This window comes from Ochlerotatus camptorhynchus, unplaced genomic scaffold (genome assembly GCF_037179485.1).
Source record: "Ochlerotatus camptorhynchus isolate MF236.1 unplaced genomic scaffold, CSIRO-AGI_Acam_v1.1 ptg000367l, whole genome shotgun sequence".
NCBI lineage: Eukaryota > Metazoa > Arthropoda > Insecta > Diptera > Culicidae > Ochlerotatus > Ochlerotatus camptorhynchus.
Window position 1 is genome coordinate 3,810,830 of NW_027040855.1, and position 24,390 is coordinate 3,835,219.

The 24,390-nt window shown below is 41.8% G+C and overlaps 2 protein-coding genes across 8 annotated transcripts in view; both read left to right on the forward strand.

Annotated features, from left to right (window-relative positions):
• LOC135709868 (dual specificity calcium/calmodulin-dependent 3',5'-cyclic nucleotide phosphodiesterase 1-like) overlaps window positions 1-24,390 on the forward strand; it is a 714,199-nt gene that overhangs the window by 325,196 nt on the left and 364,613 nt on the right. The window lies entirely within an intron of this gene.
• Window positions 13,499-15,521, forward strand: LOC135709935 (maltase 1-like). Its single transcript, XM_065232382.1, has 3 exons — window positions 13,499-14,047; window positions 14,122-14,483; window positions 14,550-15,521. Exons 1-3 carry the CDS (start codon window positions 13,529-13,531, stop codon window positions 15,505-15,507), a joined length of 1,839 nt encoding a protein of 612 aa, XP_065088454.1. The 5' UTR covers window positions 13,499-13,528; the 3' UTR covers window positions 15,508-15,521.

Genomic DNA, 24,390 nt, shown 5'->3' on the forward strand with positions numbered 1-24,390 from the left:
TTTCCGTAGCAACATCGTCAATCGCCACATTTCGGGCGATAGCCACAATACCGCCGCAAACCAGCCGGTATCTGCTTTGCCGACCAATTCATCAAGCAGCTATTTCGGTACCGTGACTAATTAAACAATTAACCTAACCATGCGCATGCGTTAACCACACCACATATTTACACACTCCACGAAAGAAGAGCTCGATGAGTAAAAATAGCTAGCGAACACTAGAATAAATCCGCACACAGTAGGGAAACTAGAGAGGAAGAAACACGAATAATGAAAACCTTAATAATGCAATTAAATAAACTTTAATGTTTTATAGTAGTTTACTCCAATAAATGTTTTCCGCTAAATGTTAAAGTTTCCCATGTAACTTATTTTTTAGTTTCGAGAATTCTCACATTTCGCGTCGTTCTACTTTTTTGTGTTTATGTTCTTGTACGCCAGGTTCGACTGCCTGGGACATCACGTGTCTCGATCAACGGAGATTTTTGAATAAGTGATGATACTGGTGAGTGTTGTTTTTCGTGATAGGTAGAACGACCGGTAGCATCAACTATTTTCTCGTCGCGATTGAGGCGACCTCTTTGTGTGGAGAATCTCGATCCATCGTACCGTTTGAGTCTTCTGTTTCGTTTTGAAATTAAATTTTTGGTTCTGATTGAACAAACCCGCCCTGAGGTTGGGTTTCTAGCCGGGCAAACAAGACTCGACGGACGGTCCTCCTTGGAGGTAGCGCTTAAGCCGTCCGTTTATCGAGCCAGAAAACGATTCAGAAGACGGAAAACCGTTAGCCGCATTTGGTATACCCTTACCAGAAATGTTCAAGCACGATTTTGGAACACCCCTGCTTGTTTCAGATAACGTTTAAACAGCTGATTATCACGCTGAATCATTGTTTACATTTCAACCAACAGTTTCGTGTATCGAAAGTGTCGTTTCTTTACATTTCCGTGATAATGCGAAGCATTTCTCCGGAAAAGCACACACAGATCGTGCACAAATGGTGTACTATCCCCAACATTTCTCTTAGTCAATTAGCGAAATTGGAAGGTGAAGCCTCAGAGCCGTTCGAAACGCAATTCGGAAGTATGGTGATGAAGCAAATTTCCAGGACAAGCAAAAATCTGGACGTAAACCGAACCCTGTTGACCGAAATCTGGACCGGAACATCGTGCAATCTTTCACTCGAAAAAAAAAAAGTGCTTCGGTTCGAGACGTGGCTAAAAAAAGTGGGATCCTCGAAGAGTAACGCCCAAGTAACAATCCAGTAACCATTTAGCATCCACTCTGATTTATGATGGTTTTATAACGACAATGAACAATCCAATTAGTTTAAGTATAGCATTTCAAAGTGTAAAACATTCCTGCTTAGTAATTCAGCTTTTTGTTGTTGTAAAAACCTTTTATAGTCTTGCAAGAAAGTCAAAAACTGTCTTGTTTTAAAAATAAATTTAAAACAGTTATCAATCCCTCCTTAAAACTGTTCTGTAATTCAAGCATAAACGTCATTAGCAATTGTTTATTAATGTCTTGATAAAATACTTTATAAACGTGTTCTATCATTATAAAAGCAACCATAAAATCATTTGGTTTTGCATTAGAGCAAAAAGCATTTATTGTTGCTTTTTAGGCTTTTTAAAGTGCATCATCAACTCCCCAATTACTCTGTTTACAAATTGAGCTTAAAAGATGGTTCCTCATAATTAATAAATGCCAGTTTTATGACAAGGAAATCTCATAGAATAGACGAAGTAGGATGAAAAATTCAAGTCGATTTCAGAAAAATTTACTTCCTTAGAAGAATCAGCACACCATCAACGACAGACCATCTGGCGGAGAAGAGTAAACTGAGCGGTGCCATAAAACATTGTCGAAAGTTAAAACACATACCAGCCTTCTCCAGATCTTGCGAAGTATCAACCGACAGCAAACCACTGAAATTGTTCGTAAGCGGAGATTAGCTGGTTTCCGATCCATAGCAGCGATTTTAGAATCAAATCTTCGAAAATTTCATTCAAGCGTACATCCCTGCATCGTTGGATGGTGCACTTCTGTAACCATCCGGAAGAAGGGGATCTTTTTCGGGAACGATTGTACTTCCAGCTGTTCGACATGCGAAATGTTGTAAAACAGTATCGCAAACTATTTGAGTAACTGCTTCCAATCCATCGGGAGAAAACCGCCTGGAAGAATCCTGGATCTCACAGCGCAACTATCGAAAGATAAACAAACTTTGACGTTTAACTTTTTGCAGGCAACTTTGCCTCCATAAATGCTGCCATAAATCGGAACGGGTTAGAATCAAGCAAAATGGCTTTAGATAAATACAATTCAGCCTGCAAGTTTTCTTCATAAAAGCCATTTTAAACCCTTATTAATTTGTCAAGGAATTCTTGAAAGCAAAACAACTTTTTCACAAATGACCCATGAAAATCAACTTTGATGCCCCCGCCATGTTACAATTAGTTTGCTTGTTTTTTACAATCTTCGATTTTCAATCAATATTTTCTTAGATATAACTTTATTTTGGTAAATTTAGCAATGAGCAAACATTTAAATGCGAAAATAATAAAAAGAAAGTCTCGGCCAAGCTCGATCTGAAAAATATATTTTTTTTTCTATGTTAAATAATTTGTCTAATCGACGTTTTACGAGGGTGGACTTATTTTTTTTCGATGTTTTCACGTACATTTCACATAAAATATAATATGGCACTTAAAACTAGGCCACTTAATGAGAACTATTGTAATAAATTTGGATATTCAACAAGATTTTTATACCATCAGTTTCTATTTTCATTATTTTGATAAGATCGGATTCATAAATCCTTTTCTATCTTGATTGATGCTTTCCTAGTGGATTCAGCAGGCGGCTAGGGGAAATGGCTCGGAAAGGGTTTTTATTGTTGCTAAATAGCTTTTATTGTAGCTTTCAAATGGTTATCAATGCGTTCGTCACACAACCTTTTGCAGTAGATCAATCTTGAAGAGCTTCGAGAATACACCCTTCAGAACCTTCTCCAGGGTGGGCCAACTAGGCATATTCTAGTCTTAATGAGGTTTTGGTGAATGCATTAATGACAAAATAGCCTTGACCAGGGTTTTATGAATGTTGTTTTATAGTTGCTTTGTAGTATTTCATAAAACTTAAAATGTTACTTGGGCGTCCAGCGGGCCAAAGCAAAAATGGGTCTAAAGACGTCTAAGAAGCAGAAGAAGCCAAAGCGGAGTGAAAAAGAAGCCGCATCCGTCAAACCGAGGGCTCGGAAGTTAAACGACCAATTGCTGTGCGGAAAATCGGTGTGCGTAATTATGGACGATGAACCATGTATACGTTAAATGTGATTAAAAAACTCTTCTTGGTGATCAGTACTACACCATTCGTGATGGCCGAAGTGCTGACGACGCGGGGTTTGGCAAGCCATTTGTTAATGTGGTATGCTTTCCAAACCGTTTGTGACAACCGATGTTTACGTGCGTGAGTGATTAAACAAGCGTCTGTTACCTATGATCCGCAAACACCACATCATGGAATTTGAGAAACGAAAATTAATTAAGAACTCTTCGTGGTCTGCCTCAAAAATAGCAAAAGTGTTAAAATTCCTAAAGTCAACGGTGAGTCTTGCAATCAAACGTTGCAAGGATACTCTGAGTGTGGATAGAGCACAGCGCATCTATCATAAAAGTGGCACGTGAAAAGCAATGCAGGTGTCTCCATACGTGATTTGACAAAGAAATACGATTCCAACTTTTCCACCGTGCGTAACATCCTTTCAAGAGAAGGATATTAGTCTTTTTGTGCCAGTAAACATCCGAATCGCTCCCTGAAGCAAAATTTAGTGGCCCAAAAGCGAGCACGATTACTATACGAACGAATTTTGACGAAATTTGATGGCTGTATTTTAAAAGATGACGTAACATATGTCAAAATGGATTATAAACAAATCCCAGGCGAAAATTTTACCTGGCAACTGGTCGTGGGGAAATTTGTTTTTGCTGATAAGTTTGCTCGGAAACTAATGATTTGGCAAGGAATCTGCAGTTGTGGCCTTAAAAACAAGGTTTTCATCACATCTCACACAATGACGTCGAAGTTTTACATTAAAGAGTGTCTGAAAAAGCGGATTTTATCCTTCATTCAGCACCACAAGACCAACGTTATATTTTCGCCGGATCTAGCCAGCATCCACTACTCTAAGCAGGTACTAGAATGGTATGCTGCAAACAATGTTAATTTTGTCGCAAAAGAGATTAATCCTCCGAATTGCCCTAGTTCAGACCGATCGAAAAATATTGGGCGAATGTTAAGCAAAACATTCAAGGATGCGGTAAAGAAGTGACAAATGCACAACAAATGCGTTTAAAGTGGAATAAGTTTGCCGGTACAGTCTCACCAGCGACTGTGCAGATCATGATGGCATCGATCACAAATAAAGTGCGACAGTTCGTTCGAAATGGTAAAATGTAATAAATTGTTATATATCGTTTGTAAGCTTAATAAATGTTCCTTTTGTTTGACGTTTTGATCAACCGTGTATGTTGTATAGTTCTTGAGTTATGATCACTTGAATGCGTCAAATTTACTTTAGCTAGCTGCTTGCGGATAGCCTTTCGTTGTGTACTGGAGCACACCACCACTCACCACGTGATGATTGCATAAACACCGTTTGGTGAGACCGGATGGAATCAACTTTGAAATCTGTATAAGGGAAATCGCTTTTCGCAGGCAATTTATGATAATTTTAATCATAGCAACAGTTGCATATTCGTGCAATTTTCAATAGTGTCATTTTGAAAAATGATAAAGTCCTAAATTTAACAAATGCGTAGAAATATTTCTGATCGATTGGTGATAAAATTATTGAAATTGGTCCAGGGGCAGCTGCGTTATCAACGTTCAAAATCTTTCTTAATTTTGTTACACGTTCCAATTTCGGTTTTCACAAGGTATACCCCCATATAGAAATCATAGACGTAGTCATACGTCAAAAAACTCCAGTTTGAATGATCTTATCCGTACTAGTATGCCAAATCCCGTCACCGCAGTTTTACTTTCTTTAGTGCGATCAGTGTCCAGATTTAAATAGTTTTAAATAGCTACTAAATGATGGCATTAATTACTCTATTGAAGAAGTTAAATTCAAAAACTACGTACAAATCGAACATTATAACCAGCTGGTTGATTGTTCGAAGTCTCCAGAAGAATGCATTATAAACAAATCCAGAGAGAACCCCGCTCAAATTCCCATTCCTGTACAAAACACAAGCTCCTCATGCAGTTAAAAAATAAAGATTTATGATATAAGACCAGGTAGTCCTACGGCACCATTGCGTCCCTTGTAGTTTTTACTATAAGAAGTGATTTTATAGAACGCAAGCACAGTTCAACATTCTCATGTCGCATACATACGCAGACAGAATGAGTTCCAGGAGCGCCCATCAAAAGGAGAAGTTTTGCAAAGGTCGAAAATCCAATATTTGCGCTATGGGATGACTAACGCTGCTGGCGTACGTCCCTATCAGTTCGAGATGTTTTTAAAGTGGTTCGCTGTGAGATCCTTATTCTCGCTATCACTTCGAAACTTTAAGTGCACAAGTATCAGCTTCCACGGCACGTACTACAATGAAACTGTTACTCTACGTTTGCTACGCTGCAGCAATAGACTGATGCAAATTTTGACATTTTCGCTCCACAGTGCTTAAACGGTTCCAAATCGGGTCCTGATTAGTCTTCCAAAATTTGAACTCATTTGAAAAGAAACTGACTTCGCACAAACCATTTGAAGTTTATATGGAAATTACTATGGGAAAACCAAATGTTTTGTTCATATCCATATAACAATTTACCATATATTAAGAGATGAACTAGCCTCAGGCTAAAAATCTCTAAAATAAAGAAAAAAAAAAAAAAAAAAAAATTTACCATATAGCTCTGCTTTAAAAAATGATAACTGAGCTCGTAGAAAATTTTCTCAGCTACAACTTTGTCCTGAACGACTTTTCAATATAATGTTAGCATCAAAAGTTATCAATAATTCAAGCCACTAATGTCTTACGATTATGCTCAATCAACTGTTCAGCAGGCAACGTTGGTGTTTCTGGCGCTTGGAATAGAGCACAAAAATCATGGCTACTATGTCACACTGCAAGATACAGTGTTGCTCACAAAACAGCTGCTTGATCATGCCATGAGATTATCAATCTCTTAAACAATTAATAACTATTTTATTTGACGTTTGGCTCAACAACTACATTCTGCTAAGTTGAAGCTGAGAAAATTTTCCATAAGTATAGCTTTTGAATTTTTGAGCAGTGCCATATGGAAAAAGGTAAGAAGACAATGAACAAAAAGTTTGGATTTCCCATAGTAATTTCCATATAAACTTCAAATGGTTTGTGCGAAGTCAGTTTCTTTTCAAATGAGTTCAAATTTTGGGAGACTAATCAGGACCCGATTTGGAACCGTTTGAGCACTGTGGAGCGAAAATGTCAAAATTTGCATCAGTCTACTGCAGCATACATGCAGTAGCAATTTCAGGTGAAATGGAACTCTAATTTCCGAGATTTGCGTAATTGAAAATTCGAGGTGGAAGTGCATTTATAGCCTACGTGGTGGCCATTTGTGGACTCTACAAGGAATCACCTTAAGACAGGTAGGCAGGAACTCACGGTCTCCCAGTATTGGTGAGTTCTTTGCCGTTAATGTTCACGAAAAGTTCACTATTTTGCCACACAGAAATTCAAAACAAAAATTTTTATCTGCGGATTTGGACTGTTTTTGACCTGTTTCGTACGACGGGAAGGTGTATGCTGGTCACAAATGCCGTACCTAACTGATTTCCTACGCAATTAATCAATCTTTGATGTGAATTTCGCTAATAAACACGAGGAGCATTTCTTATAGCAAACTTGCCATAACAAAATGGGCATGGTTCATTTAAGTAAACAAACTAACACTTCTTCCGACTGTGGCACCTCTCTTACTCGCCTGGCTATCAGTTGATGTTTTTATGCTTATTCTTTCTTGAACACCGGGCATGACTGTGCTGGATTCGTAAAAGTATTCAACGGCCTTTTATGAGCTTCTCGCTCCTCCACGGAGGCATTTGTCGTTGGGGTAGGTAACTAGGAAGGACCCTTAAAACTTCTGATGCTAAGGGCTTTTCTAGCGGTCCACTTACCTTTGACGAAAGACAAAACTCATCAAGATGATGATGATGATGGTCCCACCTCTTACCCCTACAAAGGTTTGAGCTGGACGATTTATCTTTAAGATAATTAAATGTAAACATTTTAACCAGGTTAGTAGATATAAATTCCTTCCAGAGTTTACAGTTGCTTCACAGCGATATAAATGTGAAAAATTTCAGGCGGTCGGCTTTTTTGTCCACCTAAAATATTCCTAAGTATTACAAGCGATAAAGAGTTAATGAACAATCAACAAAGCATCCTATTATACTAGCAGCCTCACAATCTGATGCTATCATAATTTTCAGCAATGTCAAGGAAGCTCACGAACCCCCAACATTTGCCAGAAAACTTACTACTAACTCAAGGTATCTTCCAAATAAGCTTAAAAATTGAATTTTTTTTTTTATCAAATGTTAAATTCAGTCCTCTTTATCCGTAATACGCGCGTGAGGCTCAAACCTTTGTAGACTGCTAAAAAATATATTTTTTTACTACTACTATTAAATTAAATATCAAAAATCCATCATCACCATCGTGGCGAACAAAATAGTTTTTGCAGTGCTACAATAATTATTTAATAGTCGTTAGAACAACTATCCAGTGCTTAGCTCATTAAACCAGTTTTTTTTTTCTTTATTTTTGTGATTTTTAGCCCTAGGCTAGTTCATCACATTTGATAGTAGAAGGTCAGGCTTAGGGCTTGCCTCTAAGGAAACGTTTCAGTCTAACATTAACGTAACGTAAAACTGGCTCTGAGACAACATTAAAAAAAAAACTTAATGTTAAATGGGAGTTACATCGAGACTGTGGTGATGAATGGATGCGCGAATAAGGTAGAGCTCCACCGTAAGAGACAGTGCTCCAGTCCGGCAGAGATATCCCGATTGCAGGAAAATAGGAAGGTGAAAGAACACGGACAGCGCAGCCAACGACGAGAGTGCTAGATTTGGTTGTACAGGTGAGCGTCCTTCAAGAAAGCAATCAGCGCAGCCAGCGTCGAGGGGTCGTTGCCAAGTACCTCCTTGATGTTCTATGGGAGTCGGTGTTGTTCGCGTAGCCTCTGAAACTCTGGGCTGACACACAGCACGTGTTCCACCGAGGCAGGGATGCTGCAGATTGGACAAACCTTGTGGAAGGGTGTCCCACCAAAATGGTGGGAAATCCTCGCATGGCCGGTCCGGAGTCTTGAAATGATCCGTTGGTCCTTGTACTAGCCAGGCCAGGATCGTACAGTTTTTCTTTGATCTTTCTCAGGAAAGTGGTCCGCGACTGAAACCATTCCTCCTGCCAGGCTTCCATGATAATATTCGCGATCCAACGCTTGACGTCTAGGAGTGGTACGTTCCTGGTGAAGCGGGGACCAGATGGACCGGATCCCGCCAGCCTGTCCGCAGCCTCATTTCCAGGAACACCGCAGTGCCCGGGAATCCACGTAAAAACGGTTGAGGTTGGGGCATATCGTGTAATGGCTTGTATCCAGGGGTGGCTCGGGGCTTCGGATTCCAGTGCCTGGATGACGCTGTGTGAGTCCGTTAGCACAAGGATCGGTTGATCTGCAGGAATGATGGCTGCATCAAGAATAGCAGCGGCTTCTGCGAAAAAAAAAAACGGAACACTCCTCCGGTAGACTTTGACTTGTTGCGGAGTTTGGTCCTACCACTACGAGTCCCACTCCAGCCCGTGATCGCGATCCGTCCGTAAAGCGATGAACGTGCCCCGGATAGACCGACCCAAGAGGTTCTGCAACAGAACCCCTCAACGCTACAGAGTTATCTTCGGCTTGGAATCCTCTCTTAATACGCTTATCTATTTTGATAACTTGGCGTTGGCTGCAGTGCGGAAGGCTCTGTTCCCCTCGTTGAGGAGAAAGACCCTATCATTCCCGGATGTCTTAGCAGCGAGGGCAGCGGCTTTCGTAGCAGTAGCTGCAGCAGATCGATAGCGGAAAGGGAGAACTCCGATTTCCGCACAAGCAGCGTCTGCAGGCGTGGAAGGTAGAAGGCCGGATGCGATGCGTACGTAGGTATTGTATACCGGAGCGAGGATGCGGTTCAGCTTCTCGGTGGCTAAGCAGGTAATTTCAATGCCGTAGAAAAGTCGACTGTCGATAACAGCCCGGGCGACACGAAGGCGGATCTCGCGGTTACTGGAGCGGTGCGGGCGGGAGATTGTCCTGACGATGTTGATGCGGCTACGACAGTTTTCTTTCACCGTTCTGAAGTGCTGGTCGAAACTTAGAGTCCGATCCAGAACTACCCCCAGAACACGTACTGTTTTCTTAAGCGGAATTGGATGGTCCTGGATGGTGATCGGTGGTCCCCGAACCAGATGGCCCGAGTGGCAGATATGGCACCCAACACTCTTTGGAGCGGAGAGCTGGAAACCAACAGAAAGCGTCCACCTGCTGACGGCGGAGACAGCTGCTTGGGCAATATTCCTGGTCCGTTTAGTCGTTCGTCCCGTTACGACGATGAGTATGTCATCGGCATAGACGATTACGTGCACGTTCTTGGGCAGTCGGCTGAACACCCCGTTCATTGCCACCAGGAATAGCGTTACCGCTATGACGGAACCCTGGGGCACTCCAGTTTCCTCGGGGAACTGATCCGATCGAGTGTTCCCGACAGTAACCTGGAAGGTACGACCAAGGAGGAAATTCCATACAAAGTGCGTGATGTGGCCTTTCAGGCCCCAGTCGATGAGCTCCCTGATGACGCCAGGCGTCCACGTCCTGTTGAACGCCTTTGAAATATCAAGGGATACTAACTCCGCATGGTGACCGTTGTCCTGGGCTTCCTTGAGTACATTCCCGAGGGCTGCAAAGTAAGTGAAGGAGCCATGTCCTTGCCGGAATGCATGCTGCCGTTCGTCAAGGAGACTGTTAGACTCCAGGAACTACCTAAGTTGACGATTTACCATTCTCTCCATCACTTTTGCCGCGCAGCAAGTGAGCGCAATCGGCCTGAAGGAGGAGGCCTCTCCACTCACCGCGTTGTGATTTACTTACTACATCCAGTTTCCAATAACATTTTTTTTTTCGGTTCCACGAACAGTAAAAACAGTAAATATTTTTAATTTCTGTACATTGGAACCATCTGCAAAACATATTAAAAGATCTTGCCCCACAGGAGTCTCAGAGTCTTAATAATGAATCTCATCGTCCAATTATGATCTCAAGGGCGGCTTGTTTGAAAATGTCAATGCGTGATTTTTCGAACGAATACCTGACATGGATACTTCCTAATCCGAGTAACTGCAGAATCTCTTTGAGCTTTTCATTTCGGGAAAATGAGCACTTCTTGTTTGCTTTTAGTCTATCCATATCTTGAAGCGTATAGAGAGCAGTGTAGAAAGCACAGGTCTGATAATCGCAAAGTTTGTGGTTCGAGTCCCCAAGTCAGCATAAGCAATCGAAAAGTTTGAATATCCGAAAAATAGTATGTTAGGAAAGTTTGATGAACAGGGATTTGAATTTTAATGTAGCTTCCATGAGCTGTCTCGGCAGATCGTCGGTCAAACAAACTCTTACTCCATTTAAGAAAAAAAAAAGATCTGATTGCAAATTCAAATTACAGCTAAAATGCATTTTTTTCGGAATTGATTGATAATTAATCATAATTTTTATTTGCACCTTGCAAATGGAGGAAAAGTTGTGTGTGACACATAAAACCCGTCAATTTAGCTTTCTGAGCGAATCAATGATCATTAAATCGCAAACATGACATAAGGGAAATGACGGCTTCGGTATGCCAGACTATTTTCGGCAACCCAAATTGAAACACTATTTTCACTGGATTTTCTTACGAAAACACTTCGCTGAATGCATGCAAACGATTATTTATAGTTGAAGATGCTAATTTCAAATAACAGACTGTAGTGGTAATATTTATACGATAGATGGAGTAGATGAAAGCATAGAGTTGATAGTTTCGTTAGAGTACGGCAGTGTGAAGATTGCATATAGATATTAGAATAGCGAGCTAGAACAACTTTTAAGGAAGGTACAAATCGGTTTTTTTATCTCTCTTCACCAAACTCCCCCTTTGGAAAGGGATGGTGAGGAGTGTGTCCCCCCCCCCCCGCCACCACTGGCAAAAAGAGATGAAAACCGACGCGCTCAAGTACCAACTGTGTGTTTGAAACAGTTCTACCGATTTTTACCGCACTTCAGTTGTTATTTGAAGGAAGGTATCCAGTCGTAGGTTTGGAAATTTCAACTATTGTTTACCCCTACCACGATATGTGCTCCTGTCATCGTCGACTTGACTATTTATGCCTTCAGCTTCAATTTGACTATATTTTTACCACTGAGAAAAAGCAATCTAGCAAGGTTTTCTTGAAATGAAACGCGCACTACAAATTGTAGCTGATTTCGAGTTGCCGATAATAGAACAGCAGATTTACATGCAGTTCAAATGGAACGGGTGCCGAAGAAAAACTGGTTGCCGACAATACTCGCTCTCCCTAGAGAAGATTGGAGCTTGTAAAAGCGTTTCAAAACAGTTTTTGACAATTCTTTCGACTGAAATTGTTAGAGCAGCTGGCAGCAAAAGATTGTAAACAAACCAATACTGCATATGTGTGCGTTCCTTAGAGAAAAAGGCTATAGAAAGAAGGTCGCTGCTTAGGTTGCCGAGAATACGTAAATTCCCCTATTTGATGTGTCATAAATAAACTTGGCCACCTTTTCTTGCTTCTTGCGAATAAATATAGTAGGGGAAATGGCTCTAATGTTGGCCTATGGATCTAAGATTGGACCCATCGCTAAAAATCTGCTATTTATCAATTTTATCTATCTGAACGCGTCATTGAGACGGTACATATCCATGGTCGCTATTGAAAATTTAGTCGATTGCTGAATTTATTTATGTATTCAAATTAGGGGCACTTAGGCCAACATTAGAGCCATTTCCCCTACATCATAGTTTCATAATCACGAAAAATAGCATTTGTTGCGATATAGGGGAAATGGATGTAATGTCGGCCTAAATGCCCCTAATTTGGGCTCATACATAAATTTAGCAATCGACTATATTTTCAATAGCGACCAAAAATATCCATTAGTACCGTCCCAATGACGCGTTTGTCTAGATAAAATTGATAAACAGCAGATTTTTTGCGATGGGCCCAATCTTAGATCCATATGCCAACATTAGAGCCATTTCCTCTATCTTTTTTTTTTTCCGCTACCTTTATGGAATATGTTGAGGACATCGTAAAAATGGAACCAGGACGGAGACTCAAAAATTAGAGTTTGCCACCTAAAACATATCTTGAGTACGGTTCTGTTAAGAGACACTCCTTTGAAAAGGGTAGATCCGAACGACATGTTGTTCTCCGCACCTGTGGTATAGCGAAACGTTTGCTCTGTATGATATTCGAGATCAGTTGCTTACCGAACAAAAGCTGCTTTGAGAGGACCGCTTTTGACAAGAAGGATCCGAGGGGGTTCCAAATCAACCAGAACATTTGGATCAAGAGGCATCTTGGACAACACTCCACCAGATCTTCTGAGTGCCTATTAAAAGTCTTGGATCGCTCGTAGTTCAGTGGATCCCTTATGCGACTTCTTCGTAAGGTTTATAAAACCGTTAGGTTTATATATATCGCTGTATAACTAACTAATACCATCTATTGAACGTTTGAAATTTCGGAAAACTGGTTGCTTTATTCGATATGAATGAATGTTTGGAATTCATTTCCCAAGACGATCACAGCAACAAAAGCTGAAACGTTGGGATGGCTCACAACCGTGCCGTTTTAATTCCAACTTAGTTTGAACCTCAACAGACGAAATTTACTCCACTATCTTAATGATAATATAATTATTGTTCAATTCAATTGAATATTTACGCAACGAAACGTGACCTATACGAATCTAATCTTTATAGCCCTTATTAAATTGATTACTGCAATTCAAACGATCCATTTCGAGCCTGATTAACATTCAGCATGATTCGGTCAGATAAGCTATCAATTGATAAAAGTGTCAAAATTTTATCACGATCTGCTAGAGTTATATTCAGTCAACTCACAGTTCTGAATGCAGATAATGTATGCATTGTTACAAATACATAGAAAATGCGCTGTCTTGAAACGCTTAAATTTAAACTTGCGATCCTTATTAAATCTATGAGGGAGAAAAATCTTCTCAGCAAACTGTATTGCTTTGCATAATATCCCCGTTACTTGTTTTATTCAACCGTTGAATACCAATCTTCATCCAACACACATTCAACGACCCTCTATCTCTCTGATTGCCGTAACAAGCGCCGGGGTTGTCAGTCTATATATAGAGCTCACGACGGCGTGCCAATTATCAGTCCAATCGAACAATTGCAATGATTAGTCTTAAGGTGTCATTGTCGCTGCTGGTGGCGACGACGACGACGGCCATCCTCTTCGTAGCAGCTCAGCAGCCAGTCACCGATCAGAAGGATTGGTGGGAAACGGCCGTCTTTTATCAGATCTATCCGCGATCGTTCTTCGACTCCAACGATGATGGCACCGGTGACGTTAAGGGAATTACTGCTAAGTTGCAACATCTGAAGGATACCGGGTTCGAGGCAACTTGGCTCAGTCCCATTTTCAAATCTCCCCAAGAGGACTTTGGATACGATGTGAGTGATTTCATCTCGGTGGATCCACTGTTCGGCACGAACGAGCACCTGGAAGAACTGTTTGTCGAAGCAAAGAAACTTGGAATCAGGATCGTCTTGGATTTTGTGCCCAATCATTCGAGCAAGGAGCACGAGTGGTTCAAGATGTCTGAGGATAAAATTGATCCCTATACGGATTACTACGTGTGGGTTGATGGCAAGCTAGATGGTGCCGGAAATCGAACAGTTCCAAACAATTGGGTATGTGATTTATTCGTGGTGAAAGCTTCGAATGGTAATTAATAAAAAAGTGAGTTGTATTGAATCATCCACAGCAATCCGTCTTCTATGGGTCGGCTTGGGAGTGGAGCGAGAAGCGTCAGCAGTACTATTTACATCAGTTTGCTGTAGGTCAACCGGATTTGAACTACCGCAACGAAGCGGTGATAGAGGAGTTTGATGAAGTTCTGCGCTACTGGATGCGGAAGGGAGCTTCCGGATTTCGAATCGATGCCATCAACCATATGTTCGAAGTGGAAGATCTTCGCGATGAACCGATCAACGATCCGAGAGATCCCAACAGCTACGGTTACACACATCACATCTACACGAAAGATCTCCCGGAGACATACGAAGTGATCGCTCGCTGGCGTAAGGTTATCGATGATTTCGTGACGGAAAACGATTCCGAGACAATGTAAGTAAATGGGAATGGTCATTAGAAGGCACTTTCTGAGAAATTACATATTGTGATCCATTACAGCATTATGATGACTGAAGCGTACGCCAATTTATCTATGACGATGAAGTTTTACGAATCGGATGATGGTACTCAGCAGCGGGCTCATTTCCCGTTTAACTTCGCAATGATTGAAGACTTGAACGATGGCTCCAATGCTCACCATTTCAAATATGTGATTGATCGATGGTTGGACAACATGCCTCGTGGTAAGGTCACCAACTGGGTGCTGGGTAACCATGATAAGCCTCGTATTGCTAGTCGCTACGGTCGGGAACGGATCGATGGAATGGCATTGATTCTGATGGTGCTTCCTGGAGTAGCGGTCGTGTACAATGGGGAGGAAATCGGTATGGAGGACTACCGCGATATGTCCTACGAAGACAGCTTGGATCCCCAGGGATGTAACTTGGGGGAGGAAGGCTACAAATGGGCATCACGAGATCCTCAGCGAACTCCGTTCCAGTGGGATGATACTTTCAACGCTGGATTCTCAAAGTCTAACAAAACATGGCTTCCAATGAATCCACTCTACAGGCAGACCAATCTGCTGAAGCAAAAAGAAGCCGACTACAGTACCTACCAATTCTACGTCGATTGCTTGCAGCTACGCAAGGAACGCATTTTGACTCATGGAGACTTCCGATCTCGCGCCTTCAACGACGATGTGTTTGCCTTCGTTCGATTCCTTCGGGAAAATGAAAACCGCGAAAAGGATCCCTACTATGTAGTGCTGGTCAACTTCCAAGGAAACACTCATACGGTGGATGTGAAGGAACTGTACCAGTTTGTGGGTGACAGTGCTACGGTCAGATTGGTTGGCACCGAGTCCCGTCACATGGTCGGTCATAGCGTCAACACCACCGCGGTGACACTGGGCCCCTACGAATCCATCGTGATCGGTGGAATCAGTGCGGCGGTTGGAGTTCATCTTTCGATGGGATTGCTTATTGCAGCTCTAGTTAAGTATCTGTTCTTGTGAGGAAATTGAATAAATAGCACATCAATTTTTCCATCGGTATAATCATCCTTGCAGGTCCATAAATCATCGTTGACTGCCTAATTAATAAATCAAACAAGAATTCCTAATACATCTCAGCAAAGGCTCGGGGATGATAAAACATCAAACTTATCGCACCTGTCGAAACTCCAGCGAATCACCTGACCAAAGAAGTGATGCTCAAAAGGCAAACAGCAAACAACTCCCCGTAAATGGGCAATGTAATAAACAAATTATTGATTGCACATTAATCTTATCTCCTGCCCGATAATATGCACTCGAATGGGCCGCAAGTTTGCTCCGGGAAGATGTTTTCTAGATCGGCACCAGGCCCGTTGGTGCTAGCTGGCAGCGAAAGATTTATTATCGTCTTCAATTACGCTTTATCTACTTGGTCGTTCGCTTACGATCGGGATGATGAATATTACATTCGGATGGTTGAATGCCGATAAGAAAATGGGCAATATTTTTTTCGATAACATATTGGAATGACATCATACAAAAGTTTCCTACCATGTATGATTAGTTTGGGAGGAAACTTTTGTCTGAAGGGGGTTCATCAACATCTTCTTCGTATTCATATTATTATTATTATTATTATTAGACGTCCCCCAAACTGGAATTTAACACTTGCTCTCAACCAGAGTTGTTACTTGAACCTCTATGCCCGTACTGTTTTTGAATTAATGTATTGTATGCCAAGACCGGTGATACGGTAAATGTCGGCTGTTGACTGATAGGGTAATGTTGACTGTTTTCGGCAAAAAAAAATGTATACGGTTATTTCATTGGGGAACACATTCCATCAAGGGAACAAAATGTGTGTTTCCTTTGTAAGATTGAAAGGCATCGGATAAATTCCTGCCCAGTGCTGCAAAATATCAATATCAATACCTACAAAATGCTGAATTTCACTAGCCACCTGATGTCAGTATCAGTTCAGACAGTTAGAATATCAATATCATTCGCCTCAATGTCAGTGCGCAAATGACATTGGCATCGTGAAGGGACCACTGATATTCAAAATTCTACCCTAAATGTTTCTTATATACGCCAGCTAATTGAGTAGCAATATTAAGAAAACTCATCACTAAAATTAAAACAATATAACGGTTATACAAAACAGTTGATTTATTGAGATAAAAGTAAGATTTTCAACTTTTCCCTAGTGATATTTATATGGATAGCAATATCAAAACCGTACCGCCTGATAGCATGCCTACTGCGAATATCAGTGTCGGAGGTAAAATTCAGTGCAAGACCAACATCTTACGTCAATTGACATTGTTGACAGAACGCAGCACTGTTCCTGCCCTAAGCGCAAGGATTGCAAGCAGCCAGTACAACAACGTACGGAAGAAGAAAACCAACAACGGAATGTGGAAGAGACCAGCACGTACGCTGGTGTAGTGACTGAAGGTGCATGGCCGAACGAGGAAGCGGTTGAGGTCCTGAAAGAAGAGGTGGTGATGATGTATTTGACGTTCCTGGATGCCGGAAAGAACAGTGGAGTGGAAGCAAGTGCTGCTGAGAAACAGCAGCCGCCTGATTCCAAGCGCTCAAAATTGATGCGTATTAGAATTTGGGATAGTGGACTATACGGAGAACTTCGCTTCTTACAATATAGATTTATGCACCAAAGGAAATGAACCTACTTTTTCAAATGTCATTGGACAGGAAGTTTTAGATTTGACATTATGCATTCCTTCAATTTCGGAAAAAAAATCGGAATTGGCATGTGTCCGATGAAATCTCTTTGTCTGATCATAAACATTCTTCTTTCTTCTTATTCGTGTTTCAAGCTTATTGCTTAGTGCATATTAGCTTATTGCGTGCTCTTAACTTAGTGTTCTAAATGCACTTCCACAGTTATTAATTGAGAGCTTTCGATGCCTATTACCAATGCATGAATTTGTATATTCTGAGGCAACCACAATGATACTCTATGCCCAGGGAAGTCGAGAAAATTTCCAACCCGAAAGATACCCTCGACTGGACCGGGAATCGAACCCGCCGCATCCGACCTGGTAAAACCGTGCCTTTACTGACTAGGCTATGAGGCCCCATATTATGTTTGAATGGGGGGGAGGTGATTTGTATTTAGGAATCCTAGGAAAACAAACATTGATCTTGAATTCTTACATATTTACAAATGATATTAAAATTGAATCGATTCAGCAGTTGGAATCATTTTCCCAAAAGGTAAACGAAGGTATTATCAGTTCTTTCAACAGTAGTTGTCCTATCAAGTGGTCCTCCTCTAGCAGGGATGTACTGTGGTAGAATTCGAATTTGGAACGCCTTCGGAAAACTTCTCGTAAGATTATCAATAAGGCGAAAATCACTTCTGATTGGACACAGTACAAGAAATCTCTATCTGAATATAATAATGAAATAAGGAAATCTAAGAGGCGGTCTTGGATTCGAATGTGTGAAAGCATAAACAGTATTCCGGAAGTGACAAGGTTACAAAAAGCTCTTTCGAGTGATCATACGACAGAACTCGGTAATCTGAAATCTCTTGATGGAGGTTTCACCAAATCTCCTTCTGAAACTTTAGATCTAATGATGGAAACAAATTTTCCAGGATCAGTCTTGTGTGAGGAATCGGGTAACTCTGATTTTGTTGATGAAAGATGTCCTCTTGGATACCTCTTCGGAGTCTCAAAGAACAGGAATCACCACACCAGATATAGACGATGACATCTTCACTGAGGCCAGAGTAGAAAATGCGGTGAGATCTTTTAAACCCTTCAAATCTGCAGGTGTGTACGAAATATTTCCGACGCTACTTCAAAATGGTGAATCAGTGCTGATTCCGGCTCTAACTAAGATTTTTAAGGCAAGTATAAGGATAAATTATATTTCATCAAAATGGAGGTTGGTAACAGTTATATTCATACCAAAAATGGGAGGCACGACAAAACTCATTCAAAATCATTCAGGCCCATCAGTCTTTCATCAATTTTGTTAAAGACTATGGAAAAGGTGATGAATGATTTCATCAATTCAACTTACATGTTCACGCATCCATTATTTAATTTTCAGTTTGCGTATCAATCCGGAAAGTCAACAGTTACTGCTCTCCATACCTTAGTAACAAAAATTGAAAAATCTCTTTCAGTTAAAGAAATTGCACTTTGCTCTTTCTTGGATATTCAAGGAGCTTTTGATAATGCATCCTATTCGTCTATGGTTTACGCCATGAAGGCAAAGAACTTCGATAGGCGCATCGTCAACTGGATACAGATTATGCTTGCAAAAAGAGAAATCACTTCTGGGCTGGGTAGCTCATCTATAACAGTAAAGGCAACAAAAGGTTGTCCTCAAGGAGGAGTTCTCTCACCACTGGCACTGCTGTGGTCTTTAGTTGAAGATGATCTTCTAAGAAGCCTGGAAGCAAAAAGGTTCGAAGTTGTGGGCTTTGCGGATTACATAGTCATTATAGTGAGAGGAAAGTTTGACGTTATCATTTCTGAATGAATGCAAGAGGTCTTAAAGTCTACCCAGTTTTGGTGCATTAAAGAGGGCCTTAGTATTAATCCAGGTCGGTTAATGCTGGGTAATGCTCAATACAGATCCCATTGAGATCACTAGCCTCTTCCTTATCCCTACCTCCCCGTGGTACCGGTCGGGAACTGTGAGCAACCTTAGGGAAGATCGGGTAACCAACCCTGGTGGGAACTTTGGTCATAGACTGACAGGAAAGGGGGGTTTGCCTGAGCGTCTGTTCTCCAAGAGGAGCGGCTCACAACAGCGTCTGTTCCCCTTGTTAGGGGCGGCTGATCTACGTCCGAGTGCCAGTGAAGGACTCTAAGCACAACTGTGCACCCTGGTCCTCCGGAAAGTTAGGGGGTTGGTGTCAGGCCCTGCGAGCCAGCCGTAAAAAAGCATTGCAACGGAAAATCAGCAACAGAGGACTACGAACCGAGACCAACGGCAACGACCCCAGCGACGAAATACGACTCGGCACGTGGAACTGTCGATCTCTCAATTTCATCGGGAGCACCCGAATACTCGCCAATCTACTGAAGGACCGCGGATTCGGCATCGTAGCGCTGCAGGAGGTGTGTTGGACAGGATCCATGGTGCGAACGTTTAGAGGTAATCATACCATCTACCAGAGTTGTGGCAACACACGCGAGCTGGGCACAGCTTTCATCGTGATGGGCGAAATGCAGAAGCACGTGATCGGTTAGTGGCCGATCGACGAAAGAATGTGCAGGTTGAGGATCAAGGGCCGATTTTTCATTTTAGCATAATCAACGTGCACAGCCCTCACTCCGAAAGCACTGATGATGACAAGGACGCAATTTACGCGCAGCTCGATCGCGAGTACGATCGCTGCCCAAACCAGGAGGAGGAATTCAGACCGACGATTGGAAAGTTCAGCGCCCACTAGCTGACGAACGGGAACGGCCTACGACTCATCGATTACGCCGCCTCCAAGAACATGGCCATACGTAGCAAGTTCTTCCAACACAGCCTCCCCTATCGTTACACCTGGAGATCACCACAGCAGACGGAATCGCAAATCGATCACGTTCTGATTGATGAACGGCACTTCTCCGACATTATCGACGTCAGGACCTATCGTGGCTCTAACATCGACTCTGACCACTACCTGGTGATGGTCAAACTGCGCCCAAAACTTTCCGTCATCAACAATGAACGGTACCAAGGCCCGCCACGGTACAACCTAGAGCGACTGAAGCAACCGGATGTCGCCTTGGCATACGCGCAGAATCTCGAGGCAGCGTTGCCAGAGGAGAGCGACCTCGATGTGCCCCATCTAGAGGACTGCTGGAGTACAGTAAAAGCAGCCATCACCGACGCAGCCGAGAGCACCATCGGGTACGTGGAAAGAAGTCGACGGAATGAATGGTTAGACGAGGAGTGCAAATGGAACTGCTGTGCCGTTCCCAAGAAACACGGAAGTTCTACCAGAAGCTTAACGGATCCCGCAACGGCTTCGTGCCGCGAGCCGAAATGTGCAAGGATAAGGACGGGAGCCTCTTGACGGACGGACGTGAGGTTATTGAAAGGTGGAAGCAGCACTTCAATGCGCACCTGAATGGCGAGCAGAACGTAGGCACGGGAGACCAGCGCAATGGAGGAAACGCTGAGGGAAGTTAAGGATCTGAATGGCATCAGCTCAAAAACAACAAAGCAGCTCGTAAGGATCGCCCCGTAACGTGGGTAGATCACCTTTTCGTGGTACGTTACGGGATGTAAGATCTACCACCGATTCCTAGTCCTGACTACTTCAAACTAGGGGAACAGGATTTTTCAGTAATCCAAGGAACACATCTTAGTCCTTGTTACTTTTTATGCCTTGTTGATAGTGACAAAACTCGGCTTTGTCTACCGAGGATGATCTTGAAACAAGGCAAAAAAATGAGCTAGTTGTCTTCATCTATGTGATTCCTAATCTTCTCTTCGTTGTTCCCTAGTTTGAAGTGGTTAAGACTAGGGTTCTGATGCATGGTCATTATCGGTGTCATACCTTAATTTTGTTGCTAAGGAATCCAATTTTGACTGACAAAGGGGCGCGCCTTTGGAGGGTGTTTCAACACTCCGAAGGGTATAAATAGCGGGACCTTTCAATTAGAGTCGGATCCTTGCAATAAATGCAAGAGTGGCAACTGTAAAAAAATCGAATACTTCATCATTTTTCAATAGTGATGGAGTAATACGACATGCACTAAACTAAGGACACGGGATATACTACAATAGATCAATTTACTGGTCGCAGTAGTGTTAGGTCCCGAACAAAGGAAAAAAAAGGATGGAATCGCAGCCGAACTCATCAAGATGGGCCCAGAAAAGTTGGCAATCTGCCTGCACCGGATGATGGTCAGGATCTGGGAAACAGAACAGCTACCGGAGGAGTGGAAGGAGGGGTTAATCTGCCCCATTCACAAGAAAGGCGACCATTTGGAATTTGAGAACTTCAGAGCGATCACCATTTTGAATACCGCCTACAAAATGCTATCCCAGATCATCTTCCGTCGTCTATCACCTAAAATGACCGAGTTCGTGGGAAGTTATCAAGCCGGCTTCATTGACGGCCGAGCGACAACGGACCAGACCTTCACCGTACGGCAAATCCTCCAGAAATGCCGTGAATACCAGGTCCCAATGCATCAATTGTTCATCGACTTCAAGGTGGCATACGACAGTATCGACCGCACAGAGCTATGGAAAATCATGGACGAGAACGGCTTTCCTGGGAAGCTGATCAGGCAGCTCAAAGCAACGATGGACGGTGTGCAAAACTGCGTAAGGGTTTCGGGTGAACTATTCAGTTCATTCGAATCTCGCCGGGAACTGCGACAAGGTGACGGACTCTCATGCCTACTCTTCAACATCGCGGGGATACTTTCGGGGCAGTGGAGGAAGTAGGAAGTAGCTCTTAGAGCTCAATAAAAGAACTCTTAGTATAAAAATTGGCCTAGTAACTGGGCATTGTCCTAGTAGATATAACATGAAGAACATTGGTCGGGTTCAGAGTGATTTCTGTCGATTCTGAAAGAAAAACAATTAGGTACTGCAGCGTCACAAATGAACTCAATGTTCATCTGATGAACTTTTTGACAGTTCAGTGGTACTGTTTACATGCACTTAGAATTTTTTTCGAAAAATTTATTTGAAAAATTCCAAATTTTAATTTGAAAAAATACCAAGGAAATGCACGAGGAAAGGATGTTTCTTGGGGACATTGTAAAAGTGGGGTTTCATCTTACTGCAGTCTGAAAAATTATCAAGAAAATCTTACGCAAGAAAAATTGACAAAGTCCACGTAAACAGCACCACAGATCTGTTATCCGATTGAGGTTAACTCCAACGGTGCAAAACCTTATTGGAAGAAGCAATGGAGATGAGGGCACTGATGAAAGTGGAAGCAAGCTAAACTCAAGTCACTTCCAACCGTGTTTTGCGACCACCGTACATAGACGAGTGCAAGGGTGAACTTTTGTTCAGCTACTGAAAAAAAAATTGACACAACAGCGGGGCCCTGTTTACTAAAAATGAACACATGAATCATGCTATCGTAACATTTGCAAAGGGGCCTATCAACTTTTGTTAACAACTTCCTTGGTCCTTTTCACGAGAAGCTCAGTACGCCCACGCAAACCAAGCGCACTATCCGAAAGGGAAAAAATTGTGTGCAAAAGTTGATAGGCCCGTTTAAAATGTTACGCTTTTTGTCTATGGCAGGTATTGTGCACTGAGCATAGCGTTAAAAAACTCATTTGCGCTCGATAGCTTGGTGTTTTTCTTATACACTGTCATACCTATCTCGAACGTATTGGTGGATTTTCAGAATCGAATATTATATGTTTGTGCGGCGACCTAGTGTGCTTTTAGCAAACTATTCTGAGCATAAAATGCAGGGTTTTATGTCTTGATCAAGACAGCTCGTTCTTTTAAGAACGATTCTTCCTCGTTTTCAAAACGGAAATGATCCGTTCCTGAGTATAATATCATCACTCTTGACAACCCGGAACGGGCTGTATTCAGTAGAGGAATGTGTGGTCGAGTTAATGACTACTTCTATTACCAGTTCGGTACACATAATTTTAGCTGAAATGTTTGGAAGGGCATGTAACTGCACCCCGTAACGTGGGTAGATCACCTTTTTGTGGTACGTTACGGGATGTAAGATCTACCACCGATTCCTAGTTCCAACTACTTCAAACTAGGGGAACAGGATTTTTCAGTAATCAAAGGAACACATCTTAGTCCTTGTTACTTTTTATGCCTTGTTTATAGTAATAAGATTCGGCTTTGTCCACCGAGGATGATCTTGAAACAAGGAAAAAATGAGTTAGTTTGTCTTCATCTATGTGGTTCCTAATCTTCTATTCGTTGTTCTCTAGTTTGAAGTGGTTAAGACTAGGGTTCTGATGCATGGTCATTATCGGTGTCATTCCTTAATTTTGTTGCTAAGGAATCCAATTTTGACTGACAAAGGGGCGTGCCTTTGCAGGGTGTTTCAACACTCCAAGTGGTATGAATAGCGGGACCTTGGATCCTTGCGATCAATACAAGAATAGCAACTGTAAAAAAAATCGAATACTTCATCATTTCTCAATAGTGATTTGGTAATACGACATGCACAAAACTAAGGACACGGGATATACTACAATAGATCAAATAACTGGTCGCAGTGGTGTTAGGTCCCGAACAGAGGAAAAAAAAACTGCACCCATCTACTGAACAGATCCAACGTTACTAAGAAGAATGCCTCTCTGTTCTGAGACTAAAACCCTAGATAAACCCTAAATTAAAAAAAAATACACCGGAAAAAAGACCTTTTCTAGATTCGAAGACGAACAGAAATGCTCAAGATGCCGAATTTCAAAATTTGTTTGAGATTTCAAATAAAAAAAGGATCCTGCTTCTCTGAAACTTTCAATGAACAATCACATTATAATTAAATCAGGCAAATTTTCAAGAACATGGACATCGAAAAATGTGTAATACTCTTGGACTGCTTCCAAAACTAAACTCCCAACATCGTGGATTAAATTATGCTGTTAGGTTTAGATCACTTTGAAGCTAAACAATTTAAATTCAAATTGGAATCCATCTGCAATGCATCCTTTGGCGTCAGCAACGCAGTGCATTGATTAGAATGAAAACGCACTCCAACAGTTGTTATTCTCTCGCTATTGTGTAGCTCGTTTCATTTGTTCCGTTATCACTCTATCAGTTTTCCTTCTTCCAAAATTGCCACATGAGCGGACCGGTCACCATCACCCATAGCTAGAAAAATTATTCGATAGTGAAATAAAGAAATTAGTTTTAAAAGTGAATAAATTGGTTTTTTTTTTTGTAACCGCGCCGTATCAGTTAAGT

Coding starts and splice junctions, on each gene's coding strand:
- LOC135709935 (XM_065232382.1), top strand. CDS start 13,529: ATGATTAGTCTTAAGGTGTCATTGTCGCTGCTGGTGGCGACGACGACG. Junction 14,048..14,121: donor GAACAGTTCCAAACAATTGG/GTATGTGATTTA, acceptor AATCATCCACAG/CAATCCGTCTTCTATGGGTC. Junction 14,484..14,549: donor GAAAACGATTCCGAGACAAT/GTAAGTAAATGG, acceptor GATCCATTACAG/CATTATGATGACTGAAGCGT.